This window comes from Varanus komodoensis, unplaced genomic scaffold, assembly GCF_004798865.1.
Source record: "Varanus komodoensis strain SLA01 unplaced genomic scaffold, ASM479886v1 scaffold30, whole genome shotgun sequence".
NCBI lineage: Eukaryota > Metazoa > Chordata > Lepidosauria > Squamata > Varanidae > Varanus > Varanus komodoensis.
This window is the reverse complement of record NW_025335762.1, coordinates 10,318,926-10,331,039: the sequence shown is the minus strand read 5'-3', so window position 1 is coordinate 10,331,039 and position 12,114 is coordinate 10,318,926. Positions and strand designations below refer to the sequence as shown.

The window sequence follows — 12,114 nt, the reverse complement described above, 5'->3', positions numbered from 1 at the left end:
GCACCAGGCAGCTGCTCCTAAGCAGATGGCAGTGAAAATCCCTTTTTTAGATCCCACTGGACTAGAAGCATGCAGAATAGCACCTGTAGTTCCTTTACAAGTTCACCACCATTGTTAACTTACTCAGGCATTTTCTATCCTTTGTAGAGGACAGTCTAGTCCTCGTTTTAAACCCTTGACTTTTTAACCTATAATGTATACTCCCTGATATCTTTCCTTTTTAATTTGTGTATCTTTGGGGGAAGTGTCCAGGCCCTTTCACCCGCTACCCTTGCTGACAGGCTGTTGAGTTCTCTGTTAGCCACCCAAAAGAATCTGGAGGGAAACCTCAGGCAAAACAGCTCTAATTTAGTTGGTTCTGAAGCTGAGTTTGTCCTGCTTAGTGCTCTTTGGGGTTAAAATTGCCATTTTAAAAAAGCACCATTTCCCTGTTGTTTCTGCCTGCACTGAATTTGGCAGGGGCCGCAAAAGGCGCAGCGAGGGTGAGTGGGTTGAGTTCAGGATGGCCTACCTTTAAAAAGAACTTTGCTTACAGGAGGCCTCTCTACCCATTTTTTGGGGTTCCCCTTCCCCACCTATGCCACAGCTCACCCCATTCAAGCAAGGTGCAGCATTTTCAGGGGACTGTAGGAGTTTCTCTAAGAAGGATAACGTGTGGAAGTCCATTCCTATTGGTGCCCTTAATCCATGCTAAGTCTGGATCCAACCCTGTGATTTGGAAACGGTCCCAAGGCTAGGAACATCAGTGTACATCACTGAAGTTGTAGTCCCCCTTCCTGACACACCTAAAGGATCAGACACAGCAAAGGGAAAAAACATTTCACTCGGATTAACAGCGGCTCTCCAAGGTCCCAGACAGAGGTCTTTCTGAGACCCAGCTGTAGCTGCCAGGGTGGAAGCTCAGACTTCTGCATGCAATGTACATGTGCTGTAACTCAGCTACACTCCCCTGTTGGGTCTGGAGTGCAAGGAACCGGACAAAAGCAACTTCAGACAAAGAAGCCAGTTCGAAAGGATGCAGCAGCTCCAGTTTAATAAGGCATAATAGTTGATGCAGAGTAAGGCACATGTACGGAAGATTGCTAGCTCAAGGTTGCTAGAGTTGAGTTTCACTTCCAGTTGATGAAGAATTGTTTGAAGAGTGGGCTTTCACGGCCTTGCGGCAAGATTTCCACCTGCAAGAGGGATTAAAGCACGTGTCACGAGGACAACTCATGAGGACACACACGTAAGTGTTGTCCCACTGGGTAGGAAGAAGAGGAGCAGTGCTTCAAAGATAACTTCTTCAAGATAATTTTTCAGCTCCTTCCCGGGGAATGGTGCCGTACTTCTGGGCCAATGCAAGTACTTCACACGATATAGAAGTGACTGCTAGAACTTGGTGCCACAAAATTTGGGGATGGCCACTGTCTGAAAAAGGGGAATTAGACATTGGCAGAAGGTGCCCATGGATCTGTCTATTACAACCTTTTCCAGTTAGGTTCTCTCCAAATATTTTGGACTTCAACTACTGCCAGCCCCAACCTAAAATTTGCTACCCCTGCTGGTCTGCTTGTTTTGTAAAGCATGGCACCCAGAACCGGAGGGGTGGTCTTCCTTTACGGGAGCCTTCTGGGAATTTTGTGCAACCTCTGCTTACTCACCTGTGTGTTCAAGGGATACTTCATCTGGGAGATGAAATTTTCTGCCACCTTCAGAGCTGCCTGCTGTTCCTGCTCATTGGCTTTCAGACCTGCTCATGGAAGGGAGGGTTAGAAGGGTTAAGAGAGACAATGATACTAGACAAGCAGGGCTGAATTTGGGTTTGTTTGTTTGTTTGTTTGTTTGTTTCATTTAAAACTTTTCTAGACCATCCCATCGCATAGTCTTGGGATGGATTAACAATAAAACAATATAAAATCAAACACAGCATCCTAATAAAATTTCCTAACAGCAATAAAACCCCTGTCAAGATGATCAAATCTTAAAACATTGGGGAAATAAAGGTTTTATCCTGGTGCCAAAAAGAATAAAATGATGGCACCAGGAGAGCCTCTCCAGGGAGTGAATTCCACAATTGGGGCACCACCACAGAGAAGGTCCTTCTAGACCAGCCTTGTAGTTAAACAATTGCCTGATCACCAAAGAAGACAAGGAGTGGTATGCGGGTTAGAAAGCAGGTTGGGAAAAGAAGATCCCCAAGCCCAGTGCAGGAATTGCATCTAGTCACTGGTGGAGTGACAGTTTTCTGTCCCTCTTCTGACACCCCCAAGCGGGCTAGTAATAACTTTTGTGGGCTACATCAACTTCATATAGGCATAGATTCACAGCTTTCGAATGCAAAAGACACACCAGGGCATAGGAAGCTGCCTTGAACCAGGACAAACGATTTGCCTACCTGACTCCACGTTTGTTTATTTAACCTGGATGGATAAACATTTATGCATGCATGCATGCATGCATGCATGCATGCATGCATTTATAGGCCACCTATAACTGCCAAGGCCTTCCTAGGTGGCTTACAGGTTGTGTAACCTTGACTGGCAGGCTCTCCAACAGAGTCTCACTGCCCTTTTTCTCTACCAGAGACCCCCTGCTTTAGAGCAAGCACTTCACTGCAGAGCCATTGGAAGAATGCATCCGAATGGTCCACACCACACAGTCGGGCCTCCCAGCTGGTACCACTCTTAACTGGACATTTATTCTGCATGTTTGGTCCTCGACTAGGCATTGAGGTTGTTCCTAGAGGCATCTGGGATCTGTTACCTTTCCAAACATAGATCTTGCCACACTGGCCATTGTCCAGGATGAAACAGTCATCTGGGATGAGCTGGTCCTGGCAGAAAGGACTGGACTCCGAGACTTTCGTCAGGCTCATTTTCCCTGTCATATCCGAGACCTGGGAGTTGAGAAAGAAAGAGAAGGAGGCAAGCATGTGGGGTCTTACTTGTTGCAGGATCCCACCAGCTAGATCCTGACTCAGAGTAGTGGCTGGAGTGTGTGCATCACTAGGTACAAAATAGTGGCTGGAAGAGAAGTCAGCTGCTTGCAGCTTTGCATGATGCTGGTAAAGCCAATAGAATCCGTAGGCCTTGTCGCCCCCTGAAATGCTTGGTGGTAAATTCAGGGCACTTCAACCTCTGGCCCACCTGATACTTCGGCCATCAGCTCTGGGCAGCATAGGCAGCAGTGAAGAATCATGGCAGCTGTGGGCCAAAACGTCTGGAGGGCCAGAAGTTGCCACCCTTGTTGCCCTTGACACAGATAGCTTTGAAAGGAGGTTAGACAAAGTCCTGGGTCTAGCAATGGCTAATAGTCTGGATGGATAAGTGAAACCTGATAGTAATTATTTTGTGGTGACAGACATTTGGGAAGGGCTCTTGCGTCAAGTGTTACATCTGCCCAGCCACATTCGAAACAAGCTAGTGCACTAGATGGATCTTTAGGCACCCCGGAAGCATAAGTGGCACCAGCACCCAGCATGCCTGGGCAGCAGCCAAGGCCCCCGCAGAGCCCATTGTGCTGCTGGTTGGGTCTGTGAAGTGCCTTTCATTTTGATTACAATGCCCCCGACTTATGCATCACGCTGGGGCATGGTGCAGAAAGAAGGTAGGCAGTTCACGTTCCCATCCACAGAATGGGGGAAGAAGGGAGATACGCTGATGTCAGAGGGACCCCACAGGAGGACAGTCTTGCAGCGGAGGGCAACAAAATCGAAACCTGCTGTACACTTCGGGGCTTTCTTTGAGTTATTACCTTGTATAATGCAGCTGTGACTGCATTTTTCTGATCAGCAATGATGTCTTCCTCAGGACTGCCCTCTTTCAGAACTGGCTTAGGACCCAGGACCTAGAATAAGCAACAGGGAATGCTGAGAACAGATCCAAACAGGTGGTTTTTGAGGGCCTTTTAAAAGCCAGTAAAGTTGGTAGGAAATATATAGGGAGGGAGTCCCACAAATATGGGGCCACCATCAAAAAGCCCCCATCTCTACTGCATAGCCTATAACGACACTTTCCGCAAGACTGATGCACTGTCTCCCCCCAGTATGGCTTCCCCTTCTGCAAGGATCTTACCGCGGTCATTTCTGGTGGCTCTTCGCCGTCGGCAATGATCTCCACTTTGGCCTTCCCTTTTCTCTCACTATCCCTAATCGCTGTTGCCAAATCACGAGCTTTGTTGCGCTCCAGGATGTTGGATTTTGCCCCACACCAAGTAAAGATGGTCTGAAATGAGAAGTCAGAGGATGGAAGCCTGCCCCTGCCATGAGGGCAAGTTGTGCCTCAGGGAGCCCCCTCCCTCCATCTTTTCGCTGCCCTCATCCTTGCTACCACTGGCTTGCTTGACAGGGTGGAAGCCCACAAGCAAGCCCTTGGCATTTCCTGCTCCCCTTCCTTCTAACCACCACACTTACCTGGGCCAGAGGGAGCGTGTGGTGGGGCAGCAGGAACAGTTCAGACTGCCTGGCTGGGCTGTGAGCCCTCAGTAGGGCTGAGCCCTGATTCCAGCACTGGCAATGCGCCTCTGCCCTCTTCTCTCCAGACTCACCTCACCCAGGTCCAGGATGAAGCAATCACCAGTGTTAAAGCTGTCCCAGCTCAGTTCCCTTTCCGTGGCCCGGATGTTCTTTTTCCCTTTCACTTGGTAGAGCTTGCGGACAAGGCCGGGCTGTTGGCTGGCCTGGGTTCTGTTAAAGGCAGACTCCACACCGCCTTCCTGTGGAGCACAGGTGAAGGTTCAGGTCTAGAAAGCAGCAGAATCTAGGAGGCACTTTGAGATAGGAGGCAGAACAAGGGAAAAGTCAGACCTGCTTGAGGAGGGAAAAGATGCAAGGAAACCACCGTCTTAGTTCATTAGTGTGGTTATATTCTTATCTTCCATAGAGGTCAAGTTAGCATCCATAGCCAGCAAGGTCAGTGTTGGCTGGGACTCAGGAGAACCTGGTTCTGTTCCTCTCTTAACCAGAAAGTCCAGTGGTGGATTCTCAGCTTAATCTACCTCACAGGGTTGTTTTGAGGATGAAAAGATTTCTTCCTTGGGTTCTTTACAAGAGGAAAACAGGTGGGCTATACATGTAAAACTAAACAAATAAAATAGCTCTCTCCGCACCCATTTTACCTATGCAACAGCCCTGTGAGGTAGGTTGGATTGAATAATCAGTATGTTTGAATATATTTACAGATGAGATCTGGTGTTTCCAGATGGATGGCTCCTGGAATTGCTCATTAGAGGACAATGCACTGCCTTCTCATTAATGGACATTCTGCGGTAAAAGAAATGGCAGAAGAAGCAGTGGGAAAACATGGGAGAGTTAACAATTGACGATGACATCTGGAACACCTGTAAAATTGCATGCGTGAAACATGGTGACTAGATGACAAAAGCCTTGCTGGAAACAAGCACCTGAAATCTAGTCATTCACTTCATCTTCATGGCTTCAGATGGCTGGTAAGAACATGGCTTTTCAAGAAGGATTTCAGCTGAATACGCTATTCTCATTGGGTTTAATGCTATTCCACTTTTCCCAGAAATGGACTGTTCCTATTGGTTAATATTGGTTAATGTTAGTATTGGGGTAGTGAGGAGGGAACTGTTGTTTTAAGGACTATACTGCCATGGGTGTGGTACATGCTTGTTTTAATATGCTATGGCTTTTTTGAGGAACTTGAGTGAGCCGCCCGAGTCCCCTTTTCTGCAAATAAGGCAGATTGTATGTCACAGAAATAGCATAAGGACACCGTCCCTGTGGCATTTCTTATGTGCTCGTGATTCTTCATTTGCGGGTGCTTTGCCTGATGCTGTCCTCCTCCAGGGTCTTTGCTGTACTTTCGAAATATTTCTCTAGCTCTTTTAAAGTGAACAAAATTGTAATATTACCTGGGAATTGTGCTATGAGGAGCACCTCTCTTTTTTGCCATTTGGCTATATTGTAGTGTCACCTCATGGTTGTATAGTGGAACGTATAGACATGCAGAGAAACAAAACCCCCGTAACACACACACACGTGTGTGTCAAAGAGATGGTCTTAATCCCACAGAGTCTGGAGGCAGAAGTTGTGCTAAAGCAGCAGGTTTGAAGCACCGCACAGAGAACACCTTATGCACCTTATTAGTGGCGCACTCAGGCTGCTTCAAAATGGTATCAGCCCCAACTCCTACCGGTTGTGCTCCCAGTGAGCAGCCTCAGAAAGGCCAGCGATGTGGGAAAGCATGTCAGGCTGGGGCTCTCTCACCTGGTATTTGATCCCGTGGGGGAAGTACTCCATGAAGCCGTCAGACTCGTTGCCCTGCACTTCCCGGTACTGGATGGGCTTCTCCTTCAGGAAGGAGTTGAGGTGGGTAGAGAGCAGTGCACACGCCCCCTGCTCATCGCGGGAAGAATTCTGGCCTGGGAGAAGAGGAGACAGCAAGGATCTGACAGTTCCACTTTTGAGGAAAATTCAACCTTCTGGCTACTGGCAGATTGTTCTAGTAACTATTTCTAGCTTATGTATCTCTCCCCTCTAATGGTGAAGTCAGGCAGTGAATGCCAACAGAAACAGGACGATGTAAGGACCCAGGGAAACAAAAGGAAAGCATCAGCAAGCTGGGCAAACAAACGTTTCCCAAATGCCTCAGGGAGGGCCAGAACTTCTCAATCCTCTGCCCCAGCCCAGTGAAGATTAGGCAGATTGTGCATAAAATGAAAACGAAAAAAGAAAAACCAGGAATGGGGAGTTGGAGTGCCCTGCCAGAGACCCTGACGGTTTCTTCTAGCAGAGGCAATGCAAAACAATTAGCAGCTCAGGTTGGAACTCATTTGAAAACAGTGGGAGCTCAGAGTTCCTCTAAAAACCCCCGTGAATAGCAGGTCTTAACCCGCACTGAAAAGAACACAGAGAAGGCACTAGAAGTTAGCACCATTCAGAGCCTGGATGCCACCACCAAGAAGGCCTTCTCCTTAGTAGCCACAGCCCTCAATCCACCTGATAGGGACACAAAGAGGATAATGTAGAAGAAGGTCCCTTCTCAGCCACTTTCAAACATCCTGTGTGTGTGTGGACTGACCATCTGTGCTGTACTAGGGCAGGTGAAATATCTATTGTCTGGGCAGTTGATGATGAAATAAGAGGGACACAGTCAAAAGAAGGTGAGAGGTTAACCCTGAGGCACCGGGATTATTGATAGTCTTGGCCTGTAAATGAAGGTGACTGTAATACTGCTAGAAAAACTTGTCTGGCAGCCTTAACAGTCTGTTTGCTCTTAGAACAAGGATAGACAGGGGTTAACCTTCCTTGGGAACCCCCTTCTGCAAAGGCTTTTCCAAACAAAAGTAGTAGTCATCTCTTAAAGGAACAGCTTTGAAAATAACACTAAACAGAAGCCTGTCCTGAAATTCTGGTACTTTCTGAGAAAGAGATGCAGAGATGTTGCAGGCTTGAGTTTCTAACACAAAGGCACATATTAGCAACCTTTTCTCCCAGGATTCATCTGGATTTCGCCAACACTCACCAATCCAGATGTGCACACAGGAGTGTTCATCAGCTCCATTGTGAAGAATTAGGTACGAATCCCCAGTATAGAAGATGCCTTTCATCTCTTCGGGGACAGACACGGGCTTCATCTTCTCCACTCGCCAGATATGTAGGCCTGGCTCTTTAACAGAAGCATCGAAGGGAGAGCCACTGCCAGCCAGAATGGAAGGAGGAGATGAATTGGAGGATGGAGAGGACAAAACAGAAACAGACAATAAGATGCATGTCCTGAACACAAGAGCCACCCTGCTGGATCACACCAAGGTCCATGTAACCCAGCATTCTGTTCAACCAAAGGCAAAATATAAACCTAATAAACAAAAAACCAATCCAGTTGCCCATGCGAAGCCAATAAGAAGCGCATGGGTGCAACAGCGCCCTCTAGTCCATGGGTCTTCAAACGAGGGCCCACGGGCCGGATCTGGCCCACCATGCCCATTTATCTGGCCCGCCTCAGAGGTTTCAGACTTGCCGCGCCCCGCGTGCAGGGAGGCAGCGGCTGGCTCACATGAAGACCGGTTTGGACTCGCTCGGAGAAAACGATCTCCAAGCGAGCCAGCCGCTGCCTCGCCGCGCGTGCCGCGCGTGCCGCGCGTGCCGCGCGTGCCGCCCCACCTTGCCTCCCCTCGCCACCCCCGCGCGCCCCACCCTTGACTCAGCGCCCGCACGTGCCGCCCCTGCCTCCGCCCCCTTGCCAGCCTGCGCACGTCGCCAGCACCGCCTTTCCAGCCCGCGCCCGGCACCGGCACCGGCACCTTTCAGCTGGCCCTCTGTCAAAAAGGTTTGAGGACCCCTGCTCTCGTCCATGTGCCCCAGCAACTAGTATTGCTGCCTCTGAACCAGGAGGTGACACATGGCCCTCTGGACTAAGAGCCGTGGATCGCCGCCTCCTCCACCACAAGTTTATACAATCCCCTTTTAAAGCCTTCCAACGTGGTGGCCGTCACTACATCTTGAATAAATGGATTCCTTAGATTAACGATGTGTTGGGTGAGGGAGTGAAGTGAAAGAGTTGCTGTGCAGAAGGCAGGGATGAGATATAAGGTGATCAATGGCTGTCCTCAGCACCTGTCCTAGTCACCAGAACACAACCTTTGTGTCGTGTGGCACCTCCGTCCTACTTGTGGATTTCCCCCAGGAAGCTGATGGGCCACAGTGTGGACAGAATGGTGGACCAGAGGGACGCTTGTGCTGATCCAACCCTACGAGCCAGAGAAGTTGTCTTTTCCCTCCCCCTTGCCCCACAAATCTTTTGTTTAATAAAATGGTTATCAGCCTCTGGGTGGGGGAAGAATCGAAAGAGTTTGTTACCTTTTGGGGACTGCTGTGTACATGGCTCCAGGGATCTGGTGAGAAATGAATCTTAGTTAGGGGTATCAAACATGCCACAGAGGTAGTCCCCACCTCTGCAAATGTTACACAGATCTGTGTGCTTTTGACTGTTGCAGACAGGATGCTGGTTAAGCCGCAGGACTGCAGAAAACAGGATGTTGAGCTGGATTGGCCTCTGGTCTGCTTCATCAGGCCCTTTGTACATTCTTATGCATGTCTTCAAAGATCAGCTTCTGAATACGAAGGATGGGGCAGGACCATTGCCTTTGTGTTCTCCCTGAAAGCTTCCTGTTGGCTTCTGGCTGGCCACAGTTCGGCAGAGCTTGCTGAACCGAAGAACCTTGGACTGATCCAGCTGGGCTTTCCTCATGCTGCCCCTGCTGCTTGTAGCATTTGCAAGAGACTGGTGTTTTACAGCATTAACTGCCAGTGGAGGCTGGTCATGTGCCCCACACCCTTGCTGGCTCCTGACCGGCCAGCCTCTGCATTCAAGACCACATCAGCCATGGTGCCGTTGCAAGATGCCAGGCTGTGGTCAGCGGGGGAGGGCAGCCAGGGCTCTTGCCAGTAACTTTCTCATTTGGAAGCAAGTCAACACACTGCTGGAAAGGAATCTAGACTTGTGATTCATACTGGGTGAGTTCTGCCTCTGCTGTCCCCTTAGGTGCAACCCTGTTTCTAAATTCTCTCCCTACCCCTTGCTGAGACACTCTGCTGCAGCTTCCCTGTCAGTGGGATTAACCTGCTGCACAAGTCAAAGAGTCTTGTGGCACCTTAAAGACGGCATCGGCCGCAGTTGAATTAGCATGCAATCCTGAGCAGGTTCAGACGGAAAAAGGTCCCACAACTCCTGTCTTGGCTGACTGGGGCCTGCTGGGGGTTGCCTGCATTTTTCCAGTTCGAACCTCCATAGGATTGCACCTTCAATGGCTTTAAAAAGCAAAGCAATGAAGGGGAACTTTTCTGGATTAGGAGCCTGGTGTGTTGGGGTGGGGCTGGTGGGCAAAGGGATGTATGTAGGGAGGGGAGAATTGGAGAAGACACGGGGAGGCCAGTGACTCATATGGTGGTAGTGCTCCTTATCCATGCAGCTTTTACCCTGAGCTTTATTGGAGCTATCCTTGCTGTTCCATGGTGGCAAACCTGTTTGGGGCATGTAGTTCAGCACCACAGATAGGCTCAGGGTAAAAGCTGCAATAGATAAGGAACCCCACTGACACTGAGGTTACCTGTCTCCACTGCTAATTCCTTCCCTCCCTCTATAGTACTGGTCCAGATTGAGTCCCCCCATGGAAGGTTTCCACTGACACAAATGGAAGACAAATACGAGATCTTTCCTCTTATTTGGATCAAGACTGAAACTGGAGGTCAAAGGACCTCCATCAAGTTCCTGGTGTGCATCACCCCCTTTGTGTGCTTCCAAAATTTCCATATCCACAACATCCCAACCATGCATAAATGGGGTGATGGGATGTCTTGTTTGGCCCAAACACATACAAACTGTTATCGAGTCCGGTCTAGGTAATTTGCACCTTGCACATCCCATTAAAGAATAATGGAAAATTGGATTTGTTCTTATCTCCCCATCACACAGGAAAGGAGATATACTTTTGCTTTTGGACACCACAGATACCATTTCTTCTAATAGATATGCTACCACAAGAGCTTACTATAAGCTTTGAAAAAAAATGCAGGCCCACCCAAGCAAAAGAGAGAAGTTTCAGCATGCTCGGTCAACTCTCTAGGGATGCAAAAAGATGTACTGTGCCCTTTGTAGACCGAAAGAGGAAGAAGCCAGAATGTGAGCTTCCAGAATATGTAGAAAGTGGAGAAAAATAGATCAGGCTGAGCAGAGGTGCTGGTGAGAAAAGAAAATAGTTAGACAGGAAGAAGAAAATTAACTTGTCCAAAGCCTTTCACAACTTGTAGCAGGCTTTCCAAAGCTGTTGCACTCCAAGTGATAGAGTTGGATAACAACTCCCCACCATTGCCTGAGCTGACTCAGGATGATGGGAGATGTGAATCAACATATCTGGAGGATACCAGGTTGGGGAAGTGTGACGTACAGTTGTGGGGGATGTGTGCAGTGGGATTGAGACTTGCATCTCTCCTCCGCACTGGGATGCTTTAGGAGGAAGGAAAGGAAAACGCCATCCCTCCACTTTCCTACCCTCTGGAATCCCACACACCACATTCTGAGTGGCAGCTCCAAACCCAAGCCCTCTGGCTCTGGAGGAACAAAGAAGCCAGCCCTAACACCAGGGCAGGTTATTGCCTAATTAGCCTAGTGCTGCATCACTTCCGACTGGGGGTGACTCTCCAGAGATCCTTCTGACTCAGCTGCAACATGAGTCTTCTAATCCACCAAGGGAAACTTCAGAGGGTAGCAAAGAAAGGTGTCTCTTTTCCTCTCCATGCTTCCTGAAGCTTCTCTCTTCCTTGCAAATTTGAACAGGCTTCAGTTCTTACCTGGAATCCTGCGCACTATGTCAAGAGCCAGGGATATCCTGCAAGATTTTGCTGCATGTTCCCACTTATTTTAATCCAGGTAGTACTGTCATTTCCTGACTATTTTAAGAGTACAAAACCAGGTGGAGCTATGCTGGCATTTGAAGTACAATGGGAAGAAATAGAGGGTGTCCCCTTTACCTTGCATGGTGGTCCTCTTAGCTACTAGGGGAGGGAATATATGCAACTAAATCTGAAAGAAAGAGGGTGAGGGACACATCTTTCCTTCATAATTACAGCTGAAAGATAGACACATTTCCCAGATTTCACTAAACAAACCCAGCCAGACAAACCCGCCAGTGACTGCGGCTTTCATCACACCAGGGCTACTGGCAGCATCTGCTCTGATCTTTGCTTTGCTCACACACAGTGTTTCAGTCCCATCTTGACAAGTAAACTACAAGGAAGAGGATTGTATTCACACTCACCAAGGCAGTCGCTCACCATCAGCCTCTGCTAAAGCAACTCAGGAATGCAAAACTAGATTTCCTGGGCGGAGCTCTTCCTCTCCACTCTGCTCAAACTTTTCATTGCCTCAGATTCTTTGCGGCTGCGGGGCAGAGAAAAAAATGCAGAAAGTGCCAGATATGGTCAAAGAAGCGGTGACTCACTTCACTTCTGATTTGCTATCACTCTGGTGTTCCCATCATGTGGTCTGTGTGCATCACCATCGCTCTGTGGTGGAGAACCCCTCCGCAACATGTGTGTGTGCTGGCCGTGCCCCTGAAGTGGCTTCCCATCTGCTCTGGTGAGCACGGGGTTTGCCCCTTCCACAGGCGGCT

At 48.8% G+C, this 12,114-nt stretch overlaps 1 protein-coding gene across 2 annotated transcripts; it reads right to left on the bottom strand.

The window, feature by feature from the left end:
* Positions 1 to 1,002: 1,002 nt before the first annotated feature.
* On the bottom strand, positions 1,003 to 11,859 carry CAPG (capping actin protein, gelsolin like). Of its 2 annotated transcripts, none has more exons than XM_044437666.1 (10): positions 11,761 to 11,859; positions 8,804 to 8,838; positions 7,470 to 7,642; positions 6,212 to 6,366; positions 4,528 to 4,695; positions 4,056 to 4,205; positions 3,736 to 3,828; positions 2,746 to 2,878; positions 1,644 to 1,732; positions 1,003 to 1,175 (listed from the first exon to the last, which is right to left on the bottom strand). In XM_044437666.1, the coding sequence occupies exons 2-10, from the start codon at positions 8,824 to 8,826 to the stop codon at positions 1,110 to 1,112; spliced, it is 1,050 nt and encodes a 349-aa protein (XP_044293601.1). In that variant the 5' UTR covers positions 8,827 to 8,838; positions 11,761 to 11,859; the 3' UTR covers positions 1,003 to 1,109. The 2 variants fall into 2 exon arrangements, with proteins under 2 accessions (XP_044293601.1, XP_044293602.1); XM_044437667.1 differs by lacking the exon at positions 11,761 to 11,859 and adding an exon at positions 10,525 to 10,542.
* Between the last annotated feature and the right edge of the window lie 255 nt (positions 11,860 to 12,114).

What these genes read in the sequence shown, in the direction of transcription:
- CAPG (XM_044437666.1), bottom strand. Translation starts at nt 8,826, where the DNA reads ATGTACACAGCAGTCCCCAAAAG. An exon ending in AGCCACCAGAAATGACCGCG is followed by an intron (nt 3,829 to 4,055) that starts GTAAGATCCTTG and finishes TGCTTATTCTAG; the next exon opens with GTCCTGGGTCCTAAGCCAGT. An exon ending in AGTATCCCTTGAACACACAG is followed by an intron (nt 1,176 to 1,643) that starts GTGAGTAAGCAG and finishes TCCCTCTTGCAG; the next exon opens with GTGGAAATCTTGCCGCAAGG.